At 48.0% G+C, this 22890-nt stretch overlaps 1 protein-coding gene across 1 annotated transcript in view; it reads left to right on the top strand.

Moving 5' to 3' along the window:
* TPK1 (thiamin pyrophosphokinase 1) overlaps nucleotides 1–22209 on the top strand; it is a 201320-nt gene extending 179111 nt beyond the window's left edge. The window contains exon 9 of the mRNA XM_090286846.1: nucleotides 21797–22209. Coding sequence (XP_090142972.1) covers nucleotides 21797–21915 — 119 coding nt within the window. The 3' untranslated portion in view covers nucleotides 21916–22209. The remainder of the gene's footprint in view (nucleotides 1–21796) is intronic.
* Nucleotides 22210–22890: the final 681 nt, after the last annotated feature.

Below are 22890 nucleotides of genomic sequence, written 5' to 3'. Positions count from 1 at the left end.
TTCCCTCTCCCTTTTAAAAAGAATAAGGGTCGCATACGGTCGAGGGAGCCTCTTGTCAATGAGGAGACCACAGACATGCGAACAAATGAAAACTCAAGTCCATAAGCTGTGACGGGGAGCTGAAATTGAAAAAGTACCCCAGAAAGTCAGATTTCAATTAAAAATGCTGAAGCAATGTTTTTATTTTGAATGGAGCTGAGTTCATCATAAGATCAAGGACAGCATTTGGTGGACCTTAACGTGCAAGGGAAAGCCAAGACGTGGTCCAAAAGCAAGATCACCTTACCTCAGCACGGTGCCAGACGATGGTTACCACCTAGATGCTTAGTTCTGAGCTTTGAGGCGAGTTAAGGGAATGGGTCCTATTCCTTTCGGTGTTTAAATTGAGACCATTTACATAACATAAATGCACCCCTTTAAAGCATGTGATTCATTGTTTTTGGCATATTCACTGTGTTGTGCAAGCATTGCCACCCCCTAATTACAGAATGTCTTTATCGTCCCCCAAATGAGACCCTGAATGGCTTCGCAGTCTGTTCCAGCCCCCCCCCCCCCGCCCCCACGCCGGCAACCACTATCTACTTCCTGTCCCCAGGGATTTGCCGATTCTGGACATTTCATATGAACAGAACCATACAGTGCGTGGCCTTTTGCATCCAGCTTCCTTCACTTTAGCATACAGGTTTAAAGGTTCAGTCGTGGTGGCACGGAAGAGCACTCGATTCCTTTGTGTGGCTGGATAATAGTTTGTTGTGTGGGTACATCACGTTTTTTAATTCATTCGTCACTTCATGGAAACTTGGGTTGTTTCCCTTTTTGCCTATTGTGAGTAATGTTTCTGTAAACATCCATGCACGCGTCTTTCTGTGCACATATGTCTTCAGTCCCCCTGAGTGCACACCTAGGAGTGGCGCTGCTAGGTCATGGGGTAACTCCCTACTTAACTTTCTGAGGAACAGCCAAACGGTGTTCCTCACTGGCTGCACCATTTTACAGGCCCGCCCACAATGTGGCTTTATTTAAAGATAGCCATCATAGTAGATTGATTGTGGTTTCGATTTGTATTTTCCTAATAACTAGTAATGCCGAGCATCTTTTCACATGCTTATTGGCCAATCGTATGTCTTCTTTGGAAACAGACCTTTTCAATCCTTCGCCCTTTTAAAAATTGTGTTGTCGATATATTGTTGAGTTACAAGTGCCCATTATGTATTCTGGACATGACACCCTTAGCAGACATATGATTTGGAAACACTTTCTTTTTCTGTGGGTTGTCTTTTCCCATTCTGGGTACTGTCCTGTAAAGCCTGACATTTTTAAATTTTGACGAAGCACAAGTTCATCTGTTTTTTCTTTGGCTAGACATGCTTTGCTATTCTATTATAAAGCTGTTTTTATTGCAATAAGATACCGTTTTTATTTTAAGTTCTTGTTGCCTCTTAGTTATCTATCGTGTAGCCTCGAGAGAGCTAAGAGCTGTAATTTAGATGGTAACACATCTCATTAGTAAGATGGTGTATGAGTTAATATAACGTCTGTAACAAATTGCCACCAGCTTGATGGCTTAAAGCACCACAGATGTATTGTCCTGTAGTTCCGTAGTTCAGAAGTCGGAAATGGACTTGCAGGGCTGAGACCGAGCTGTCAGCTGACCCCTGCTTCCTCCTGGAAGCCCTAGGGAAGTCTGTGCGTCCGACCTTCCCAGCCTCTGGAGGCCACCCACGCGCCTTGGCTTTTGTGGCTCTGCCTGCACCTGTGAGGCCAGCGGCCCTGGACTGAGTCGCCACTCGGGCCTCCTCCTCTGCCCCCCTTCTCTACTTCTAAGGGCCCCTTCTGATTACACGGGGCTCACTTTGAGAATCCAGGAGAACCTCTCTATTCAAGGCCAGCTGGTTAGAAAACGTAGTCCCAGTTGCCAGCTTAATTCCCCATTTGCCATGTAACAGGCGTGATTCACAGGTCCAGGAATTAGGAGACGGACGTCTTCGGGCAGCGGGGACTCCATGCGCCGCAGGTGGCCGGGCTAGCTAGGCTGGCGCTGCGGCACATCCGGTGACGGCTCGTGAAATTGCAGGGACTCGCAAAGAAGCTGACTCTGAATAAGTCTGGTCTTGTCCCTGTGGCCCTTCTGGGTTGTGGAACCAGTTATGAGGGCAGAAAGCTTAGTAAACATGCAAATTATTCTTAATCAGCCTGTTTTATAATCTCCAAGACAGAAGTTTCTGTTCTTGTAATCCTGGCGGAAAGAGGCTCAGCAGCTGGGCATCACGGGGCGTAAGCAGGCTTACAGCCGGCTTCCTGGACGAGGCGGGCGTGGACAGGCACTGCCTTTGGGGCGGCGCGGCACAGCAGAGGGAGTGCGGGGGTCTGCCGCTCACGGGGGCCTGGCACCAGCCTGCAGCTCATCTCTTGATTAGAAAGTCCACTGGAATTCAGTACATCCAGGAAACGAGGTGTTTATGAACGCGTATGAAACTCTTCATTTGGTTGGTAGCGTAACTCATATACCTCTAAAAGGCAGATATTTTTGAAAATGAGAAATATCAGCGCTTAAAGTTTCTAAAGCAGTTCAAAGACACTTAATCACACTGTTTGCCAAACGATGGTGCCTTTAGGAACACATCCAGTGTGCGCATTTAAAAATTAACTTCTAGTGTGATGCTCCAGAGAGAGAGGCGCTCCTGCCCTAGTGCTGTGGGACCTCCCCCTCAGAAGCCAACAGCGAATTGTATCGGGTCTCTTCGTGGGTTCAGAGGAAAGTGAGCCAGAGGCCAGCTGACTGGCCCCTGCTGAGCTTCCTCTCCGGGCCCTCCTGCCCACATTTTCCTACCTAGGTAACCTACGGCCACGTCCAGACAGACAGAAAAAAGACACAGATCTGCAGATGCACAGAGCAGCATGTGGGTGCACACTAACGTACATAAAATCTGAGCGTTTCTCTCTCTCTGTGCATCAGGGTGTTTTATCTTGGGATATCTAGGTTGCGAAACCTAAGATGGTTATCCAAGAGGGCAGGAAGCGATTTAGGCAGTTACCTGTCTCCCCCGGGACAGAAGCTTTGCAGCTCCCCCCGGTAATTTATGGTGATGAGTTACAGCTGCCAGAGCGGCCGAAGCACTTCGTGGGATGCGCTTCCAGTCTTGCATTTCTCGTTCATACATTCTGATGGACAAACTGCCGTTTAATGAAAAAAAGCAGAGCAAGTCGTGGAGGAATCCCCTAAGTCGTCACAACCTGGTCTGGTTAAGATCCAGCAAAAGCCAGAGTGATGGTAACAGATTGTTATTAATGTGCCCTTCCTCCCCCAGGGTCTGTGAGAGCCTTAAGGTGGAAGCACTTCTTAGAGGAAGAGACCACTGTCTTAAAGAGTTTAGGTTTCCAAGAAAGAAAACAAAGTGCCGTGGAAGTAGAAAAGTTGATTCCAAGGCCATAGGGACATACGTGCACGCTGACAGTCGGAGCGGCCGTGGGAAGTGAGGTCGTTAAGCCCAGAACCCGAGATTGCTGGAAAGGGCAGTTCTCTGCCACAGTGTGGGCAGGGACAGGGATACATACGACCCGCATTCACACAGGAGCCCGCAAACTTGGGTCCTGCTGACGCGCGTGCCCTGCACCCATGAGCTGTTAGCACAGAGATGCTGTTTCGCCCGCCCTGACTGCGCCGGGGTGCAAAGCCGGTCATTCATGCTGCCCCCTTAGCTGTGGCTCCGGTGGGATTTGGTGGCCCTAAGACTGGACAGTTTCACAGCACCTCTGAAAGTCGGGCGCGGGACGCCTGGAGCCCCTGGCTCCTCGTGTCTGTCACGGGCCTGGGGCCAGTGCAGATGCTGCACACAGCACCCAGAGCCTGCGGGGCTTCGGGAGCCGAGCGCTGCCGGCCACGCTGCCCTCTGTCCAGGGGCTTAGGAGTCTGCGGCCGATGGCAATTCTTCCAAAATTGTAACAACTATTGTACTCAGAAAAGTCTCGGCTGTAGATAGCAAGGTACTGTAGGTAAATTTATCATGTTTTTAAGAGAAATTTGGGGGGTAAACAAAACCTAGTTTTTAAATGACTAATGCATCAGAAAATTTTAACCTGAGGAGTAGTTCTTATCTAGCTTTTGGCCTTAACAACTCCGTTTCCTAATTTTTCTACTAAGAAATGATCAAGTTATAGAAACCTCCATCGTTGTATTCCTTTTTTTCAAATTTGTCAACTCCAAACTTCCTGTCAAGATGGAGGTGTAGGTCGGCATGTTTCACTGCATCGCTCTCAGAGGCTGACACTTTAGGGGGGTATAAACAGGGTCACTTGCAGAGTGACGTGTGCTGGCAGAGGAGCAGGAGGCGCTGAGGCAGAGCCATGGATGAGGCCTGGCGCCCTGCACACAGCCACGGGCTGGCTCGGCGCACCTTCGAGTGGCAGCTGAGCGTGGTAGTCAGTCCCCTCCCGCCACCCATGGGGTTGGGAGCGTAGACTCAGTCACTCATCAAGTCCGCCATGGGGGGTCGATCGTTGTGAAGTTATTGTCTGGTCTCCTGCGCTGTTAATAGAACTGGGACTCGGGCTTCCCATGAGTCTGCCTCCCAGTAGGCCGGCGCCCTTGGCTGGTTATGGGAGATGAGGGGCTGGTTTTCTGAGCACATTTCTGAAGGCTGGGGTCAGAGCTCAGTTTTCATCTGTGGTCTGGCCATTGTCCGTTTCTATGTTCCGTCTTTCTATTTCAACACCTGATTATTATGAAATTTAAACTGTCCTTCTATTCAGACTATATTATTCCTTTAGTTAAAAGAATAAAGAACCTGAGAGAGGAGAGACTTGGGAAATAGTCAATAATGGAATAGACGTAAGGAAATTTGTAGGAATACTTTCAGGAATTAAAGTGGAAGCTGAAGCTGTACCATAAGGACAGTCCTTTTTTTAAACTGTATCACGTACATTTGAGCCTTGGACAAGGGAAACCCAAGCCGTGGACGGGGAGGGTCAGGCCAGATCTCTCAGACTAGTGGACTAGAGGACAGAGACTTAACAAGTCACCGCACGCAGACTCACACCTTTCGCGCCGAGGGCCAGACGGAACACGGACTTGCCTCGGTCCTTCGCAGCTGCCTGAGGCCGGACTTCCAACCCCGTGTGCTCGCTGGCCCTCGTGTCAGGCATGTGGCAAATTTCCTTTTCAAATCTACAATCATGCTGTTCAAACAGTGCAGGACATCGACCCAAACAGTCCATTAATTACTCCATGGAGCTATTATGAATACCTATTATTTGTTCTCGCTGTTTAGGCTTACGGGAGTTCAAGGAGAATTTAAACTTAGAAGTGTATAACCGTAAGGCATGATAAATGTTATGATTAATTGTCTACTGGAGTAGGCAAACTTTGAGAATTATTGTTACTCTTCCAGAAATTTCCCTGCTCCTGTAAGATATTTGAGGGGCAGTTTCCCTGATAAGAAAAACAAGGGCGTATTACCGTTGATTGATTATATAGTAAACCTTTACCTTGTCTCTCTTCACATAATCAATCTCTTTTCTCCCTCCAGCCTGACAGGGAAGTTTAATGGGTTGTTTCCTGCAGAAGTAAGACCACTGAGCCGCAGAGAAAGTGCGTTTTACTTCTGGTGAGAAACACCTTGATTCCTGCTCGGAAGGGTCATGAATTCTCCACTGACGCTGTGCTAAAACGCAAAGCTTAACCGAAAACCTAGTTGATCAGAAACACAATAACCTTTCTCGGGGTTCCATCCCTGGGTGTGTGGTACTTCACAGGTCAAAAGAAGGTAATGATCTCAAGGGTAACTAATAGGTGAGAGGGAGGGACCAAATGGGCAGCGAGGGTCTAGCCACTGAGGAAAGTGTTTCTTCCTCCCCCCACCCCCACCCCCACCCCAGTGCTTCCGGACGCACCTGTGTCAGTCCGGTGGCCTAGAAGCAATGTTCGGTCCGGGAGCACCTGGGCTTGGTGTGGTTCGATCAGCAGTGACCCACTAAGGAAATGCTGAGTGCTGAGTCCTAGCAGAGGAATCTTTTGTGAGGTCAGCCAAAGACCCGTGATTTGAGAGCTCAGGGAGAACCCGTACAAAGGAATAGCGTGGGTTTGGCTGTGTCTGAACTTTCTGGATAACTTAGTACCTGACACCTCGACGCGGCCGGGGTGGGTGTCTATAGAGCAGACACCACTTCTAGGTCTGGTGGTTTTTTCATGAATACCAAAGGCTTTCTTAGTCTTTATGTTGGTTGCTTTATTCAGATATTCATCTACTCATTCAGTAAATATTTATAATAAGTCCGCTAGGTACTCAGCACTATGCTAAGCAGGCAGGTATCACGGAAAGCTAAACAAACCTGGTCTCTTGTGGGCTTCCATGATGCAGGACAGGGAGCAAACGGTAGAAATAATGCTTTTAATATTAATACTTTTGTATAATGTAAACAGGGAGATACCTTTAGGGGTTGCTTCTTTTTATTGGAGTTTCTTGAATTGGAAGACCCCATTCTACTCATTGAGAATAGCCCCAAGCATGACCATAAAACAGCCTGTGCACTTCATCTTGATAGAGGCCATTGTTTGTAACACCGGGGCTGGAAACGCGCTCCCACACAGAGCCCTTCACTCCCGCGGTGAGCCCTGCCCACGCGTCACAACGGCAGCCCCCTGAAAGGCGGGGCGCGGCAGGTCTGTGCAGAGCGGGCTGGGTGGCACCTGCCTGCATCCTCCGCTCACTGCCTGCTTGTGCCAGGGCCTCGGAACTGTTAAATTATCACAGAAAGATCACCCTTACTGTCTGAACTCTTCTCAGTAAACTTGGCACTGAAAAAGAGGTTAACATAATTGTAAGTTTAAGAATATTTTTTCAAATTACACACACAGCTTCCCACTCTACCCCTAAGAATTGCTCTTGTACAAAATGAAGCCTATGAATGTCTAGGTAGATCTCAGTAATTTGGTGTTTTTCATAATTTTTACAGTGTTAAAAAATTCAAGGATATACGAAGGGACAGAGATTTCAGGCACCCTAAAATGGCCTCTCTGGCCCCAATAGAAGGGTGCTGCAGTCTTTTAAAGGGCGAGGTCTTTCAGGAGCATTCTCTTCCTTTCCCGTGGGAATGATACCATCTCGTGCATCCCGAGTGTCACAGTTAGCTCTGCGGGAGGAACTCAGACCGGAAGGCTGCTGTTTGTGTGTTTCCTGCAAGGGCCTCTTACCTGTTCGGAGGCTGTATCAGTCCCTCTGTAGCCTGGGCTTAGGCTACATCTCAACAGAAAGTGGATCCTTTCATCTTAGCATTTACGAAACAGGGAACGTATCACATACCACCGTAGTGTCTAAGGACTGAACTCCACGCAGTCAGCTGCACTGTGAAAAGTTCCGTGTTTGCCCACGGAGTATACCGATATATTTAGGGTTGTAGGCTCACATCACCGGGACTGTTAGCGATTAATGTTCAGTATGATTAATATACGAACCTTCTCCCCCTAAAAGAGTAGAGAGAGCTTTTTTACCTTGATTTTACAGGTTTTCTTCATGACATATAAAACCGTGTACATAAGCTACACTAACCATAAGACACACCACCATTCCTGCCTGGCACATGAGGAGAGGTATACAGGTCCAACTACCTCTTTAAAAACTAGCTTGCATTTTTAAAATCTATTCCTTTTTATCTTTTTTTAATTTAAAAACATTTGACTAAAGTATACAATCTTTTTATTAGTTTCAGGTGTACAATGACACAGCATTTATGTACCTTGCGATGAGGGGTTGGTACCCAAAACATGTAAGGAACTCATACTACTCAATAACAAAATATAATCTGATCAAATAATGGGCAGAGGACATGAAGGTCTATATTCCTTTTTGATTAAAAAATTTAGATCATTAGGGAAACATAGGGAGAAAAAGACCGACTGAAAGGCAAAGTTAGTAAGCAGTAGCGTGTTAAGAATGCTGGCGTAATTTAAATCCTGAATTAAGAAGAGGTCAAACACTCTGCCAGGCAGCCGGTGAAAGCAGGGCACGCACTGGGCCAGTGTGTGACTGGAAACCTAAAATCATGCCTGGATCGGTGGGCGACGCAGACCTGCCGTTCCCAGGGCGACTCTCCACATACGTCTCTCAAACAAGAAGGAAAGACAGTCTTCTGTACCCCTTGGAAGGAGGCGGGGCCTGGAACAAGGTGTTGGTATCTTTGGATTCGTCTGGAAGGATAAGGCCTCTATGGGGTGAGGGCAAGAATAGAGATGTTGTCGTCAGACGATGCCCGCAGCAGCCCCCAGCCCTGTGGTGTGTCCTGGAGGAACTGCCCCTTTGATTCTGAGGAGCGGAGACATGTCCATCCATGCGTACAGAAAGGGGCACTCGAGCACTGAAGGCCTGGGGACATCTTTGCTCGTATATCATTCTAAGATCAGTGGCAGGCGTTACTCCATGTCTGTCGGACGGTCTCAAGTGCCCAAGCAGCAGCCCATCCGCAGTCACCGCTTGGCAAGGCTCCGCTGCGGCGCGTAGGAGAGGGACACCGCCTGCGTCTGTCACGTCTGCCGCCCGGGCTCGGCCAGCAGGCGCGAGGACAGCAGAGCTGCCTGGCGAGTGTTCATCCGTGAGCCCGGAGGAGCCCAGGTCCAATACTCGCGTTTTCCGAGGCGGGAGAGATGTTCTAGGAAGAGAAGGGAGAGACTTGCTGCTCCCAGATGGCTTCTTGAAAAAATGTCTTTCAGAGTAGACGAGGAAGACGTCTCGGTTGTCACCATCAGGAGGGCGGGTTCAGAAGCTCCATTCCCTACTGATTGGATGGAAATGAGTAGCTTAGGCCCTGCTGGCCAACGAGGTGCCATGAGGGCCTAATCGGAGTTGCCCCCCGCACCCCGCACCCCCTCTAGTTGCCCGCGGCACCAGAGGACCAGGGAGACTTTGGCTTTTCACTGACAGCCTCGATCGTGGCAGGAGCTAGATGGCATTGTTTACTTCTTACTTACTAATGCAGAACACCTATTTATAAGCTATTTCCACACGAACATACTTGTGATTTAGATTTTTAAGACTAGTTTAATATCATAGTGACGGTTTTTGTCGAACAGATCAGAGTTGTAAATTAGTTTATATCCTGCGAGGTGGATATGACTTCTTACGCTGCAGCTTGGCTGTGACGTTGGCCTCTACAAAGTAGCGTGTAACTCGGCTTTGAAGGGATGATTTTTTTTTCGCATAACAAAATTCCCATTCTCCATCCCTCCCTCCAAAGTAAATATTTTTTCTACATAAAAATTTTGTAATCATCCGATTTAGGTGTAATTGATATAGATTTTTAAAAGCATTAATTTTCACTGATAGTTGTAAATAGTCACTTATTACAAATGAATTTATCTGCTGTAAAAATATAGATCAGTTTCCCTAGAATTACAAAAAAACACTCTACAATTTAAATCTTTCCTTTTTACAGTGGAATTGTCTTCCCCTATTAAAAGTGAATGCAGATTACCTGAATTTTACCTTAGATTTTATTGTTTTCTACAGATAGAGCAAAATGTTTTTAACTGAAAGCTGAGTATTGAACCACGTCTAGCTGCTAATCCTGTTGAGTGGTTTTCTCCTCCCCCGTGTCTAGACCGTTAATACTACTTAATTAAGTCATGGTCAGCACTGACAACAAGCCTCCTACAGAGTGTCATAGTAGTGGAATTTCGCAGTGCATTTCCTAAATGAGAGCGTGGGTTAGGGCTTCATGTCTGCACCCCGTGAGCTTACTCACTCAAAGAGAAGGGGTGAAAACCCTCAGTTCAGTTTTCTGCTGGACTGAAGACAACAGTATTGGTCAAACTACAGGAATCACTTTATTCTGTTTTGTGACCAAGCTTTAGAAAAAGTTAGGGAACATGGCCACATTTCAAGCAATTTAAATATTTGGTACGGAGCTCAAAGCATTTAACTTAGGCCCTCCAGCATCATTTTCAGATTGGACCCCTCTGGGGGTTAAGCAGCCTAGTTGAACTCCGTGACAGCAGAAAGCACGCTAGGCTGGAGGTCAGAGGTCTGGTGCTGTGCATTCTTAGGTCAATAAGGTGTCTTGTGTTGTTTTCCAAGACTAGAAATAAAGGGCTGGGTATTAGAGCAGTGGTTTTGGACTACCTCTTCTGAGGCCGTAAAGACCTGGTACATTCCCTAAGGCCACCCTAGTGTGGGCGGGGTGTAATGCCAAGTGGACAGGGCCCTGAGCCTGGCACCCTAGTTGGTTCAGGTAGGAACAGTTCACTTTTATCTGTCAAGCCACGCAACTAGATAATAAAGTCCCTTTCAGGTTACAAATTCCATGCTAAAGTAAGCTAGACCAGGTCATATACCTGCCTGGGGGGAAAAGACATTCGAACAGTTAACATGCAGCATAGAAATATACATGCCACCACCCCACAGGAATATCATAAATGCTCAGCAGAAAGTTACACATTTGAGGCTGCGATAATGTAACATCAACTTTGCATGCAAAGAGTAAATACAAAGAAAGTTCATCCAGGAAAGAGAAGTTGAGGCTGTCATCATCAGCAAAGGAACCAGGGCGTGAATATTGAAAATGGATTGATTATTGTAACTACAGCAGGGAGAATACAGTAATGTGAGGCAAAGCAGCATGTTTTTAAGAATGGCTAATATTTTCAGACTCATTAGAATACTCATAATATGATGCCAGCTGTTTCTTATATGAAATATTATCATTGTAGATCAGTAAGGGGAAATGAAAAATGAAGTAGGTCATGATGAAATACACGTGGAGCAAGCATAGAAACTTATAGGTTTATGGGCAAAGTGTAAGGTACTGTGTTATTACCTTCAATATAACAAATCATATCTGTTAATATTGAAACATCTGACTTAAATGCTATTTTTCCTCAAAGACAGTGGTCAGACCCACACTACTGAAGTTTTGTTCTAAAAACAGCCACATACTTTAGTGAGTTCTGCTTAGTGGTCAGCATCCACCTATTATTTCTGTTCTGGAAAGATTTTCAGCAAGTGAAAGTCACTGTGACCACTGGGATTTCATTTTCAGGGGTCTCACCAAGTTCCCGGCTGAGGGGTATCAGATAGATCATTATGCTAAAGGCACTGAAGACAAGTCATACCGATGTCCCCAGTAGAGAGGAGCAGGGAGGGGTGACAGGAGCTCGGAGGTACTGGAGGTGACAGGGACCCTAGCAGGAGCTGGAGAGAAAGTCAGGGAGCCTGCAGGGACACAGGTGGCAGGGAGGTGCCTTCATGAGAGAAGTGGGCGTTCCGTCAGCCAGGGGCCTCCTCCGCGGAGCAGCGGGTCTGCCTGGCTGAACTCACCAAGATGGAGCCCGATTCCCAGAGGGACTGGCGCGGCAAACGCTGCGGAACGTCGGCGCTCTTGTAGACCCGGGCTCCCCTGATCCGTCTGACTACATGGTCCCTGGCGTGACTAGGAGGGTCCACTTCTAATGGCACCCAAGCGTCACTCCGGAGACTCACCAGTAGAGGCAGTGGTTTTCTGACTCTCCCACGTGGTAGAAATGGGAAGACTGTGAGATTATGTGCAAATGTGTGAGATAATACAGGTACTTTTGGAAACACCCTCATCGTAGCCTCGTATGAGTACCTTGTGTTCAGAATTTGGAAACATTTCTCCAAAGCGGTCCTGCTCTTCGTTCTCAGGAGGTAGTCCGTCCTCACATGGGTTCTCTGAAAATCCACGCCTTCCATTTTCTTCATTTGTTGCTGACATGTATCGTAAGAAAATTTCAGTCTCTCCGCATGAACGTGTTCTCCCAGTTGTGGACGAGGTACAGATTGAAACGTGGCTTTCTCTCTTACATGCCCGAGTTAGGCAGCATGAGTGCTGCCATGACCTCTGACGAGTGCGTTATCTTCTCCCCGCTGGGGTAGCGTGTATTGCATAATACTAGCTCGGCACTGAAAAACGGGAAGAAATTTGCTTTTAACTAAATGCAAATGCATCTTTGTCCGTGGGTTGTAAAGTAGACTCACCATGCCTTCATCCCCTTTCATAGCTGCCTGGCTGCCCCTGGGCTTGTCCTCTCTGATGTCACCCAATGGGTGTCATGGCCACACTTTCGCCACCTCCATCTGTACTGAAGGTGACAGCTGTAACCCAGGTCCCGCCCATCGCACGCCACAGCCACGTAACCCTGTGTGGTTACAGAGAAGGCTCCTAGGTGCTCCGATGGAGCCTAAGTCCTTCTTGTTATGTGACAAGTCACTTCTACAGGAAGCGGAAACATGCTGGTCCAGTCAGATCTCGAAATTTGTAATGCAGTCCCAAGCAGGTTTTTTGGGGGGTGGGGGCGATGCCTCCCACTTTTCCCACGTCCCCTCCTGCTAGGCTCTCCGCTCACACACAGTGCGCGGAAGGGCAGCCTCTGGGACAGCCTTTACCACACATCCCACGCACGACGGCGCTGCCTTTCTTCCCGTGTTTTTCCATGTGTCTGTCAGTTTGGGGTTATGCGCTTTGTCTGGTGAATTCTAGAGGAGCACGGGCCGTGTCCCCTTCACGGTTTGAGCAGGTGTCGCCTGCAGGCTTGAGATGGGTGGTCAGTCACCGCACTGGGCCACCGCGTGCGTCCTCTTCTTCCTGCGTTTTCTATGCCATTTCCATCGTCGGATGCCCTTAGAATAATCTGCTGACATTTGAAGGATACAAGCAAATGAACGCTTCCTCGGTGCAGGTGAGGTGATAACAAATTCTCGGTCCTTTTATGGCCTCATTCGTGTTCAGGACAGCTGTCTCAGGGACAGCAGGACAGGTGCTGTTGATCCTTTGCATTAGATGCCGAGGTCACCTGAGGAACTTCAGGCAAGAGCCGTGAGGACATCACAGCGGGAAGCTGGCAGGGGCCAGCAGCACACGGTGACTCGGCCCTGGGTAGGGCCTGGGACCCTGAGCCTGGGACCCAGCGTTCTCCGCCACGTGTGGTCATCCTCTCGTGCTCTCACGTGTTTTGGGGGCAGGCCAGTGCCCTCAAGGCAGGGCCCCAGGAGTTGAAGGAAGTAACTAGAGCAAAGAAAATCAGTTCCAAGCAGCCTTTGGGCAGATGAATACTCCCCTCTGCATACGCATTTAAATCTGATGACTTTTCACACTGAAAATGTTTGACCAGTTCTGCACCTGTCATTCCTTTTACCACTAATCATTACTGTAAATAGACCTCATTTTATGAGTTCCAACTGTCCTTTCCATTTTGTAAGCTCAGTAAGCTCCCCACCCCCAAAACAGCTCTCCTGGCTCTTTCACCGCGGCCGGGGGCAAGTAGAAGAGACTTAATGCCATAACACATTAGGGGGTTCTTTTCAGCAAAGAAAACAGTACCATTTTTTTGGCTCGTTTGAAGATGTTAATCTTGGGAGACATTTTCTAACTGGCAGAACCAGCTGTGATACCTTCAAGCAGCAGCATGTTCTTGGTCTCGTTGCTGTCTGGGCAGCGTGCTGAGTCATGACACCGGAAACGGAGAGAGAAGGAAGAGTAAGTGAGCATCGGAAGCCACCTCATATTGCCGGCCCCAATCCAAGGGCGCAGGATAAGTGTGGCTTCTGAGAGAGACGAAGGTGAACACAACCACTGTCCACAGAGCTACAGCCCTTCCTGAGACACCGGAATTCAGGAAGGGCTGAGCGTCAGGAGAGAGAGCTGGCCAGCACTCACCTGGGAAGGAGTCTTCAGCAAATCAGGGTTCTGAGAGAGTGTCCACAAAGAAGGCCCAGCTGAGGGCTGGCTATCTGGGGCACGCCCAGCAATGAACAAGCCTGCTCTTATCAGAGGCCTGCGCTGGGCAGGCACGGTATGTAATTTGGGTTACGTTCAGGCCCTCCTGCATCAGTAAGGGTAAGGAAAGGTCATCCTTGGTGATCCCCAGGGTGCTGACAGAGGACGGACTCCTTCTCATGTGCCGGGCTGGGCGCTCAGCGTCTCTGCTCTTAGTGGGCTCTTCCAAGGAGCTGTGATGCCGATTTCACAGCCTGGGCAAGCTCGTCCTCAGTTTGGCTCCCATTGGCTTGAATTTGGATTTATCTTAATGCACTTCAGATCACTGGGCATGTCTTGATTTGATTCTTGTAATGGCATTGTTTTCAGCATTTCAGGAACTAAAGATGAACGAGAGGAAGGTACTTCCCTTCATAAGCTTTTAGCCTTTTGCCCACATCTTGCCATTCATACACACACCGTTTTAGTCTGTCTTACTACTGACCGTTTTGAACAGCCCAGGCCAGCTGGCCTGTCCAGTGTCCAGGATCCTGCATTGGCCTGAAAGTTTCCCCCTGATTAGACTCAGCTTAAGCATGTTTGGCAAAAATCATTACATAAGTGATGTTGTATTTGTATCCATCCCAGCATCACATCAGGATGCATATAATAATGTCGGTTTGTCCTTTCGTTGGTGACGCTAAGTTTGACCATTTGGTTAAGATGATATTCGTGACATCTGTCTGCTACCTTTTTGTTTTAATTAAAAATAATACGTGGAGTGGTTCTTTGAGACCATAAATATCATGCTCCCCTGTGACATTTCGCCCAGTGGTTTTAGAGCCACTGACAGATGATTCCTGCCTTGCTCATCTCTGATTCCACTGCCCATTCCCTTTGTGGTCAGCACTCTTCCTAGAAGAGATTTTCCTCTACTCGCCTGTGGGGCTTCTTTCTATTATCTGACACGTTATTTTGCATCGCTCTTAGCATTCTCCTCTATCGCAGATGACCCTAATGTTTTAAAGCTCTCTCCTGCTTTTTGGAACACGATGTTTCAGATTCACCCTGTTCTTTGCCAGCCCTAGACCAAGAGTTTAAATAGCCCACTTTCAATACAAAGTATGTTATAGGGAAGCAATGAAGCCATTTGTAAATAGAAAAGAGGGAATTATTCTCCACCTGCAGGGGTAGGGAACCAAAGAGAGCTGTGCGGGCTAGAAGGCGACATTTGACTTTCACCTCGAAGGACACAGCAAGCGTAGAAAAGACTGGAGATGTGCCGGGGGAGAGGGCACATCAGAACTTCCCTGGGGAGCAGGAAGCTCCTGGTCTGTTAAAGAAAAGGCCAGTAGCTTACATGGGAGGAAGCAGCCAGACAGTGAAGGGCCTCCTATACCAGGCCAAGAGGCTTGGGGTCTGGGACAGCGAGGTGACGGGGCAGGGGTCCTATCAGTTCTTCTTCCACGTGCAAATGACACACTCAGAGACGGACTGTAGAGAAGTGGGAAGGAGAGCGGATGGCTTGGAATGAGTATAATCAGAAGGTCACTGGTGTGTGTCCAGGCGGGTGTCTACCCGTTATATTCCTTAGAGAGTGGAGTATGTATTCTGTAATTTCAGATTAGGTTGGTTGAGATGTTGCCTTCCAGTTTTCTAAAGGTCTACATATTTCTCAGCCTTCAACTTGAAGGACAGAGGACTGTCTTTCTCACTGCTGACTGTGTATATTAAGTATCTTTAAATGATTTAAGGTTCTCATTTTGAATTTAGTAGTCCCAGTATAACCTAAGTCAACATCACTTTCTATAATAATGAGTCCAAAAACAATGCTTCTCTGGAAACTAGATACAGGAGTCCTGAGTATGGTTCCCACATCAATAAGCTCCATCAGCACGTCCAACTGATGTAGCAGCCACCCTGAACACCTGAAATGGGACTTGTCCAAGCTGAGCTGTGCTGTTCGTGTAAATATGTGTCATTTCAAAGACTAAATATGAAAAAGGAATGTAAAACATCTCAGTAATGGTTATATTGCTGACATGTCAAAATCACATTTTAGACATTTGGGATTAAATGAATATAAGGTGGCCTATCCTTGATATTTTTTTATTCAACTTAATATTAGAAGTCCTAACCAGAACAGTTAGACAAAATGGAAAAAAAAAAAAAAAAAGATACTGAAATCAGGAAGGAAGGAGTAAAATTGTAAAATTGTCACTACTTTCAGATAGATTATGTAATATTATACAGGGGTGGGCAAAAACAGGCTTAGAGTTATATATAATACAATAATCAGTAAATAAGAATACAAATCTAAACTGTGTTTCGTGGACTCACAGCTATAAACCTACTTTTGCCCACCCTGTATGTTATCGAAACAAAACAAAACAAAAAAACCCTAAAGACTCCATCAAAAAACTGTTAGATATAATAAACAAATTCAGTAAACACACAGGATACAAAAATCTATTGTATTTCTATAAATTAATAACAAACCATCATAAAGAGAATTTAAGAAAACCACCTCGTTTACAATTGCATAAAATAAAATACCTAGGAAGAAATATAACCAAGGAGGTGAAAGATCTCCACTACTGATTAAATAAATTAAAGAAGACGCAACTAAATGGCAAGCTATTTCACGCTCATGGGTTGGCAGGGTTAATAGTGATAAAATGCCCCTCCTGCACAAAGCGATCTACAGATTCATTGCAATTCCTACCAGAATTGCAACGGCATTTGTTGTAGAAACGTATAGACCCAGCAAGCTTTAGCAAGAAGAGCAAAGCTGGAGGCGTCACCCTTCCTGGTTTCAAACTGTGTTACAAAGCGCTAGTGATCAAACAGTATAGTACTGGCGTTTTAAAAAGACAACTAGATCAATGGACCGAAGAGCCTAGAAATGAACCCATGCACACGTGCTGCTTGTTTTCAACAAAGGAGCCAAGAGTAGACTGGAGAAAGGACCATCTCTGCAATAAATCAGGTTGGGAAAGCTGGACTTCCATCCAGCACCACACACAAGAATGACCTAAAAACAGGTCACAGATCTGAACAGAAGACCTGAAGCCATAAAACTCCTAGAAGAAAACATAGGGAGGAGTCTCCTTTTCATCAGCCTCGACAATAATTCTTCTGATTTCACAACAAGAGCAAAGGCAGTGAAAACAAAACAGGTGGGACTACACCAATTAATGTTCTCTGCAGAGCAAAGGAAACCGTCAACAAAATGAAAAGACAGCCTACTAAAGGGAAGAAAATATTTGCAAATTATCAGATAAGAGATCCGTAACCAAAATATGCAAAGAACTCATACAACTCAATAGCAGGGGGTGGAAAAAGCCTGGTTTAAAAAATGGACAGAGGATCTGAATAGACATTTCTACAAAAAAGACATACAGATGGCCGGCAGGTACACGAAACATAATTAATCAGGGATATGCAAATCAAAACTAGGATATAGCCTCACACCTGATAGAAGGGCTATTATCAAAACGACTAGAAATAACAAGTGTTGGCTAGAGTGTGGAGGAAAGATTGTTCACTGTTGGTAGGAATATAAATTGGTGCAGCCGCTGTGGAAAACTGTTCGGAGGGTCCTCAGAAAACTACAAATAGAACTGCCACATGATCCAGCAATTCCACTTCTGAGTATTTGTCTGAAGGAAAAAAAAAAAGCCAGTAACCCGCAAAGGTATCTGTATCCCCGTGTTTGCTTCAGCGTCATTTACAATAACCAGGGCATGGAAACAGTCTGTGTGTTCGTCGATGAATAATACCAACCGTAAAACAGAAGGAAATCTTGCCACTTGCCACGAGATGGATGGTCCTTGAGGGAGGGCGTTTTGCGAAGTGAAGTAAGTCACAGAAAAAGACAGATGCCTTATGATCTCACTTACATGTGGAATCTTAACAAACAACTCGTACAGAGAACAGATTGGTGGCGGGCGCAGTGACGAAATAAATGGCACGGGGACCTAATGTGCAGTAGGGCCAGGACTGCGGCAGCAATACTGCGTTGTAGTTTTGAAAGCCGCTAAGAAAGATCTTAAAAGTTCTTGTCTCGTGCGAGTATACATAATGTTGAATCATTGTGTTGTCCACTTGAAACTAATACGTCCGTTGTATCTCCACAACAGCACGTACACGTACTAACGTTTTACTTCTGTGCACTTGTTAATGTGACTACTGGAAAATTAAAAGGTGGATGTTTGGGTCACATATTTCCAGTCAACAGTGCTAGCACAGATGACTTACTGTATTCCTTTGATCTGTGGTCTCAGACTTTTCATTCCTTTTTAAGATTTCAGTCAACATGAATACACAAAAGGCATGTGCCCTGCTCCTCTAAACGAGGCCTGCTTTGAGTTTCTGCCTTCTGGATACAATGAGAAGGCAGTGTCTCACTTTAATTTCTGAAAATATTCCAGAAAACCTTAAGTATAAATGCTTTTTTATAGGAAATAATTTAAATAATAATGCGCCCCAGGGTTCCTATTTTATTTTTTAGATTTTATTTATTTTTAGAGAGAAGGGAAGAGAAAGAGAGACAGAGAAACGTGGATCAGCTGCCTCTCACACGCCCCCAACCAGGGACCTGGCCCCCAACCCAGGAAGCGGGAACCAAACAGCTGACCTTTTGGTTTGCGGGACAACACCCACCCCACTGAGCCGCACCAGTCAGAGCGAGGATTCCTATTTTAAAAGTGTAAAGTAACCATTTTTTAAAAAAAGTTTGCCTCCCACATTTATATAAAAGGCCCCTTTTTAACTCTAGAGTTCAAAAAATTATAAAGACCCTTTTTAACTCTGGAGTTCAAAAAATTATGAAGACCAACTATTGTGAACTGATTCTAAAGGCAGCACAGTTTGCTTCTCTGCTACTGAACTCTGAGTTCTGTTCTCTGCAGCCTTTCTCCCAGCAGGCTGGGCATGGTTGCCTAAGGCCGGTGTGGCACATACTCCATCTGTGACGCCAGCCCCAGAGCAGGTTGGGCTGCCCCTCCGAGGCAGGAAGCGAATTCACAGCCCCGCCTGCACGGAGTGCAGGTCCCAGCCCAGCAGCCCTACCCTCTGCAGAGCCTCATGGTGGCTTCTTTAGCCAGGGAGCTCGGTGCACAGTCCGGCTTGATGTGTTCCCCAGAGAAAAACCTTCTCAGCCCTGGGGCCTGTTTTGTGGCCCTGACTGGGTAGGGAAGATCGTTTGTAGTCCTGCCCACTGCTGAATGCGCCCTCCAGTCCCACCTGAGGAAGAAACCAAGCGAACCAGACCCAGGAATCTGCAGAGCCCATCGTGACCCCCAATTACAGTGGCCCCTGGAGCAGAGCCAGTATAGCACCCATGGGGCCAGGGAACTTGGTGCTTGATGCTACCTAACTTGGTCCCCAGACATGAGCCTTGCTGGTCTTGCAGCCTGGACAGCCGCCATACACAGGCAGGGACACTGATTTATAACCCTGCCCACTACGGGATACAGCCTACAGCCTACCCAGCCGGGGACCCTCACCAGAGCCCACGGGAAGACATGTAGCCCGTCCTGCGGCCCTGCTCACAGAGGCACGGGACTGCCCCTATCTGCAGCGCAGAGCTGGTGGCTTCATGCGGCCAGGACAGTCCTGCCTGACTCAGTCTCCAAACAAGGGCGGGCTGGCCCTGGGGCGTGCTGCGGTGCTGCCCAAGCAGGAAGCTGAGGGACAACTGGGAGTGGAGGGCCAGCCCTGCCCCTGTGGGGAGTCCCGGGAAATCAAGGCAGCTGTGGAGCTCAGCCTGCAGTCTGGCAGGTGACCAGGACAACACACGGAACATTTTCTGGGACAGGTCTTAACAAATCCAGGCCTCTTCTCTGACCACAGTGGTATGAAACTAGAAGTCACTAACAGAAGAAAATTGGAAAATGCATGAATCCATGGAAATTAAACCACACTCTCCTGAGCAACCATGGATCAAAGGAGAAATTAAAAGGGAAATAAAAGGGTTCCGAGACTAACGACCTTGGAAATACAGCGTACAGGATGCAGCCAAGCGGTTCCAAGAGGGAAGTTCGTAGCTATGAATGCCCACACCAAGAACAGGGAAAGAGCCCTGGCCGGGTAGCTCAGTTGGTTAGAATGTCATCCCCATGTACCAGGGTTGAAGGTTCGGTCCCCAGCCAGGGCACATGTAGGAGGCCACCAGCAAATGCATAAATAGTAGAACAACAAATCAATGTTTCTCTCTCTCCCCCTCTTCCTCCACTTTCTCTCTCCCTCCTTCCTCTCTGTCTCTAAAAAATTCAGTAAATAAACTTAAAAAAAAAAACGAATAGGGAAAGACTGCACCTAAACAGCCTAACTCTACCCCTATGGAACTAGAAAAAGAGGCGCAAACCCCAAAGTTAGCAGAGGAAAAGAAATTATACAAATTACAGGGGAAATAAATCGAGAACAGGGAAACAGTAGAAAAGATCAGCAAACTAAGAGCTGGTTCTCTGCAACGATAAACAAAATGAACAAACCTGAACTAGGCTGACCACGGAAAAAAGAAAGGACTCGAGTCAGCAACCCTCGGAGCCCAGAGAGAAACTGGGACTTGAATCTAACCCATCTCCAGAACCTTAGCGCGCACCTTGTCCATGTCACGTGGGCGGGGCACGCCTGGCCCTTCACTAGAGGGGTTCCGCTCTGAGGGCCACGGGCCTCCGGGGGGCACCCTGTGTGAGCAACACCTGCCTTTGCGAATAAGGGTCTGGCCCATCCAGACTGCTCCCCAGCCCTCCCCCTCGGCCTGGCCTGCTTGTCAGGAGAATCGGGCCTCTGTCTAGCAGGCCCCACGTTGGCTTTGCAGCGAATCTCTGCAGCCCTCAGTCACCCCACCCTGCTCTCCACGTGACAGTGCCTGGATTTGTACATCCGACGTTCGTGCGTACGGCTAGCGCTGGGACACTCCGTGTTACGGGACAGGCGAGAGCCCCCTGTTCTAAGTGACACGGTAGGGCACCGGCCACGTGAGGTTCACGCTCCCCCCGGTGGGTTTCCGTTATACCTTTGTGTTTACGCTCGTGAAGGTGCTGACAGCTCTGAAAAATAATTTGAGTTTTAATGCGGAAGCTGTGTGAGCTGATAATACTATTTATACATTATTCTGTCATCCTGCTATCGCTGAACTTTAAAGTGGCCTCTTCAAAGGCTTCCTCAGGAAGGTAACAGGCTCCCTCTGGTGGGGAGGGAGCATTACAACCGAATTACTCCCCCAACATCGGAGTTTGGGGTTCACACTGTGGGGCAGGGGGGCCATTCTGACTCTGACAGGGTGGGCTCCATAGCATTTGTGTACTTTTCTCTTTGAATTTTAGCAAAACGAGGAAATAGACATGTTGATGAAGTGAACTGCTCTTGTATAAACCACGTGAGCCTTGCCATCTGTGCCGTTGGTACACAGAGATTCCCACACGCGTCACCGGCGAATGTGTCGTCTTATTGTGTGACTTAGCCTGTAAGCCTCCCCGTGGGTAACTGAAGTCTTTTGTAGGGTTTTTGCGTCTCTCACCCTCGCTCTGCAGCTGCGCTCAGGGCTGCACCCTGGGAAGTCTGCTCTGCCCTTTGAGTTCCTATTAATTTTTCAGAAAACTCATCCTTGTCCGCGTTGGCTTTTCTTGATTTATGAGAAATAATCAAAATCCTATGCGTTCTGGAAGCAGTTAGTTTTCTGCCTGATGCCATTTATATTTGACGCTGAAACAGTGTCGCTCTGGAGCTTAATAACTGAGGTAAAGTGTTCTGAATCGTCAAGGAAAAATTAAAATTGCACCAGGCATGGCATTAAGTAGCACATTACAGGAATGGATTTGGGTTTTACAGTTGGTAAAGGAAAAAAAGGGAAGAAAAAGCTTTAATGCAATTCTGTATGGAAATGGCATCTATCCGAGTGTCGGTGACGAGCTCCAGGGAACGTGGCTCCCGCAGGCTGGAAGCCTTTCGGTTCCAAATCCCTGTCCCACGTTTTCTGTATCTTCTATCAAAACACGTGCTGACTTGCTTTTGGGTAACTGTTGCCAGTCATTTCACACTGGACACAGGTTGGCTTTGACCAGACTTTTTTTCCCTCGTTGTCTTGTAGCGAATCACGGGCTCAGTTTTGGAACGCTGGTCAGCACGTCCAACGCCTACGACGGGTCCGGCGTCGTGACCGTGGAGACGGACCGCCCGCTGCTCTGGACCATGGCCGTCAAACACTGACCCGGGGCCGGCCCTCCCAGCGGTGCCTCCGACTGACCTCATCGGCCCCCGCCCCGCTGCCCGGCAACGGCCGCCTAGGGTTGCAGGCATCCAAGCCTCTGCGTGGGAGGCCCGCTCGTTGTCAAGATGCTAATGTTTAGATAATTCAGGTGACAAACGTGACAGGCCCCAGTTTTGTAGTGAGGGGGGAAGTCATTTTGAAGGAAATAAAGAAGAGCGACTCCATCCAGTTGGAAAGCTAACGTGGGCCGTTCCACGATCCAGGTCAGTGCTCATTCCCCTTCTGTGATTGATGAACCAACCATTCCATTTCCCCCAGAAAATGGCTCTAGTTTGAAGCTGAGAAGGCGCGGTGGGGCTTCTCGGTTCCCATCACGCACGCGTCCTCCTGCACCCCCGCCAACGCTCGCCCCGAGGGCTGCTCTGAGCGGCGGTCGGTATCGGGCCCTCCGTGTAACACGGGCTGGGACGCGGGCACTGCACCGGTTCCCTGTGGCTGTGACCCTTTGGCCTTGTCTTGTAAAAATGAGAACCACGGACCCAATTACTAGATTTGAAAACAGGCTGTTCTGGAAACCCTCGCTGGAAAGAGAAGCTGCATGAGAGACTCGTGACAATTCATAAAAGCCCATGACGTGCCCCAGGGCCACGCTCTGGGGGGGTGATCAGCCAGCCTGCCCTTGTCACCGTCACAGCCTCGCACAGGAAACAGGCTTGGTGAGGAGCTGCTCCTGACACACCATGGACAGAAAACTGACTGCTCGTGGACAGCACGTTATTCACGTGGCCGGGGAGTGAGCTGGGCAGCCGCGGGGGTGAGCGAGCACTGGGTGCGGAGGAGCCTGGCTCTGAGGCCGGCGTCCCTGCAGCCCCGTCCCCGGCTGGGACCGGAGGCCTGAGCTGCCGCCCACACTGCGGTTCTGACACCGACGGCTTTCGGGCAGGTGACGTCCAGGGCGACCTGCGCATGAACCC

The sequence above is a fragment of the Furipterus horrens genome, unplaced genomic scaffold (assembly GCF_987537825.1).
Source record: "Furipterus horrens unplaced genomic scaffold, mFurHor1.1.pri manual_scaffold_9, whole genome shotgun sequence".
NCBI lineage: Eukaryota > Metazoa > Chordata > Mammalia > Chiroptera > Furipteridae > Furipterus > Furipterus horrens.
The sequence above is the reverse complement of the archived record's forward strand: the minus strand, read 5'-3'. Positions and strand labels throughout refer to the sequence as shown.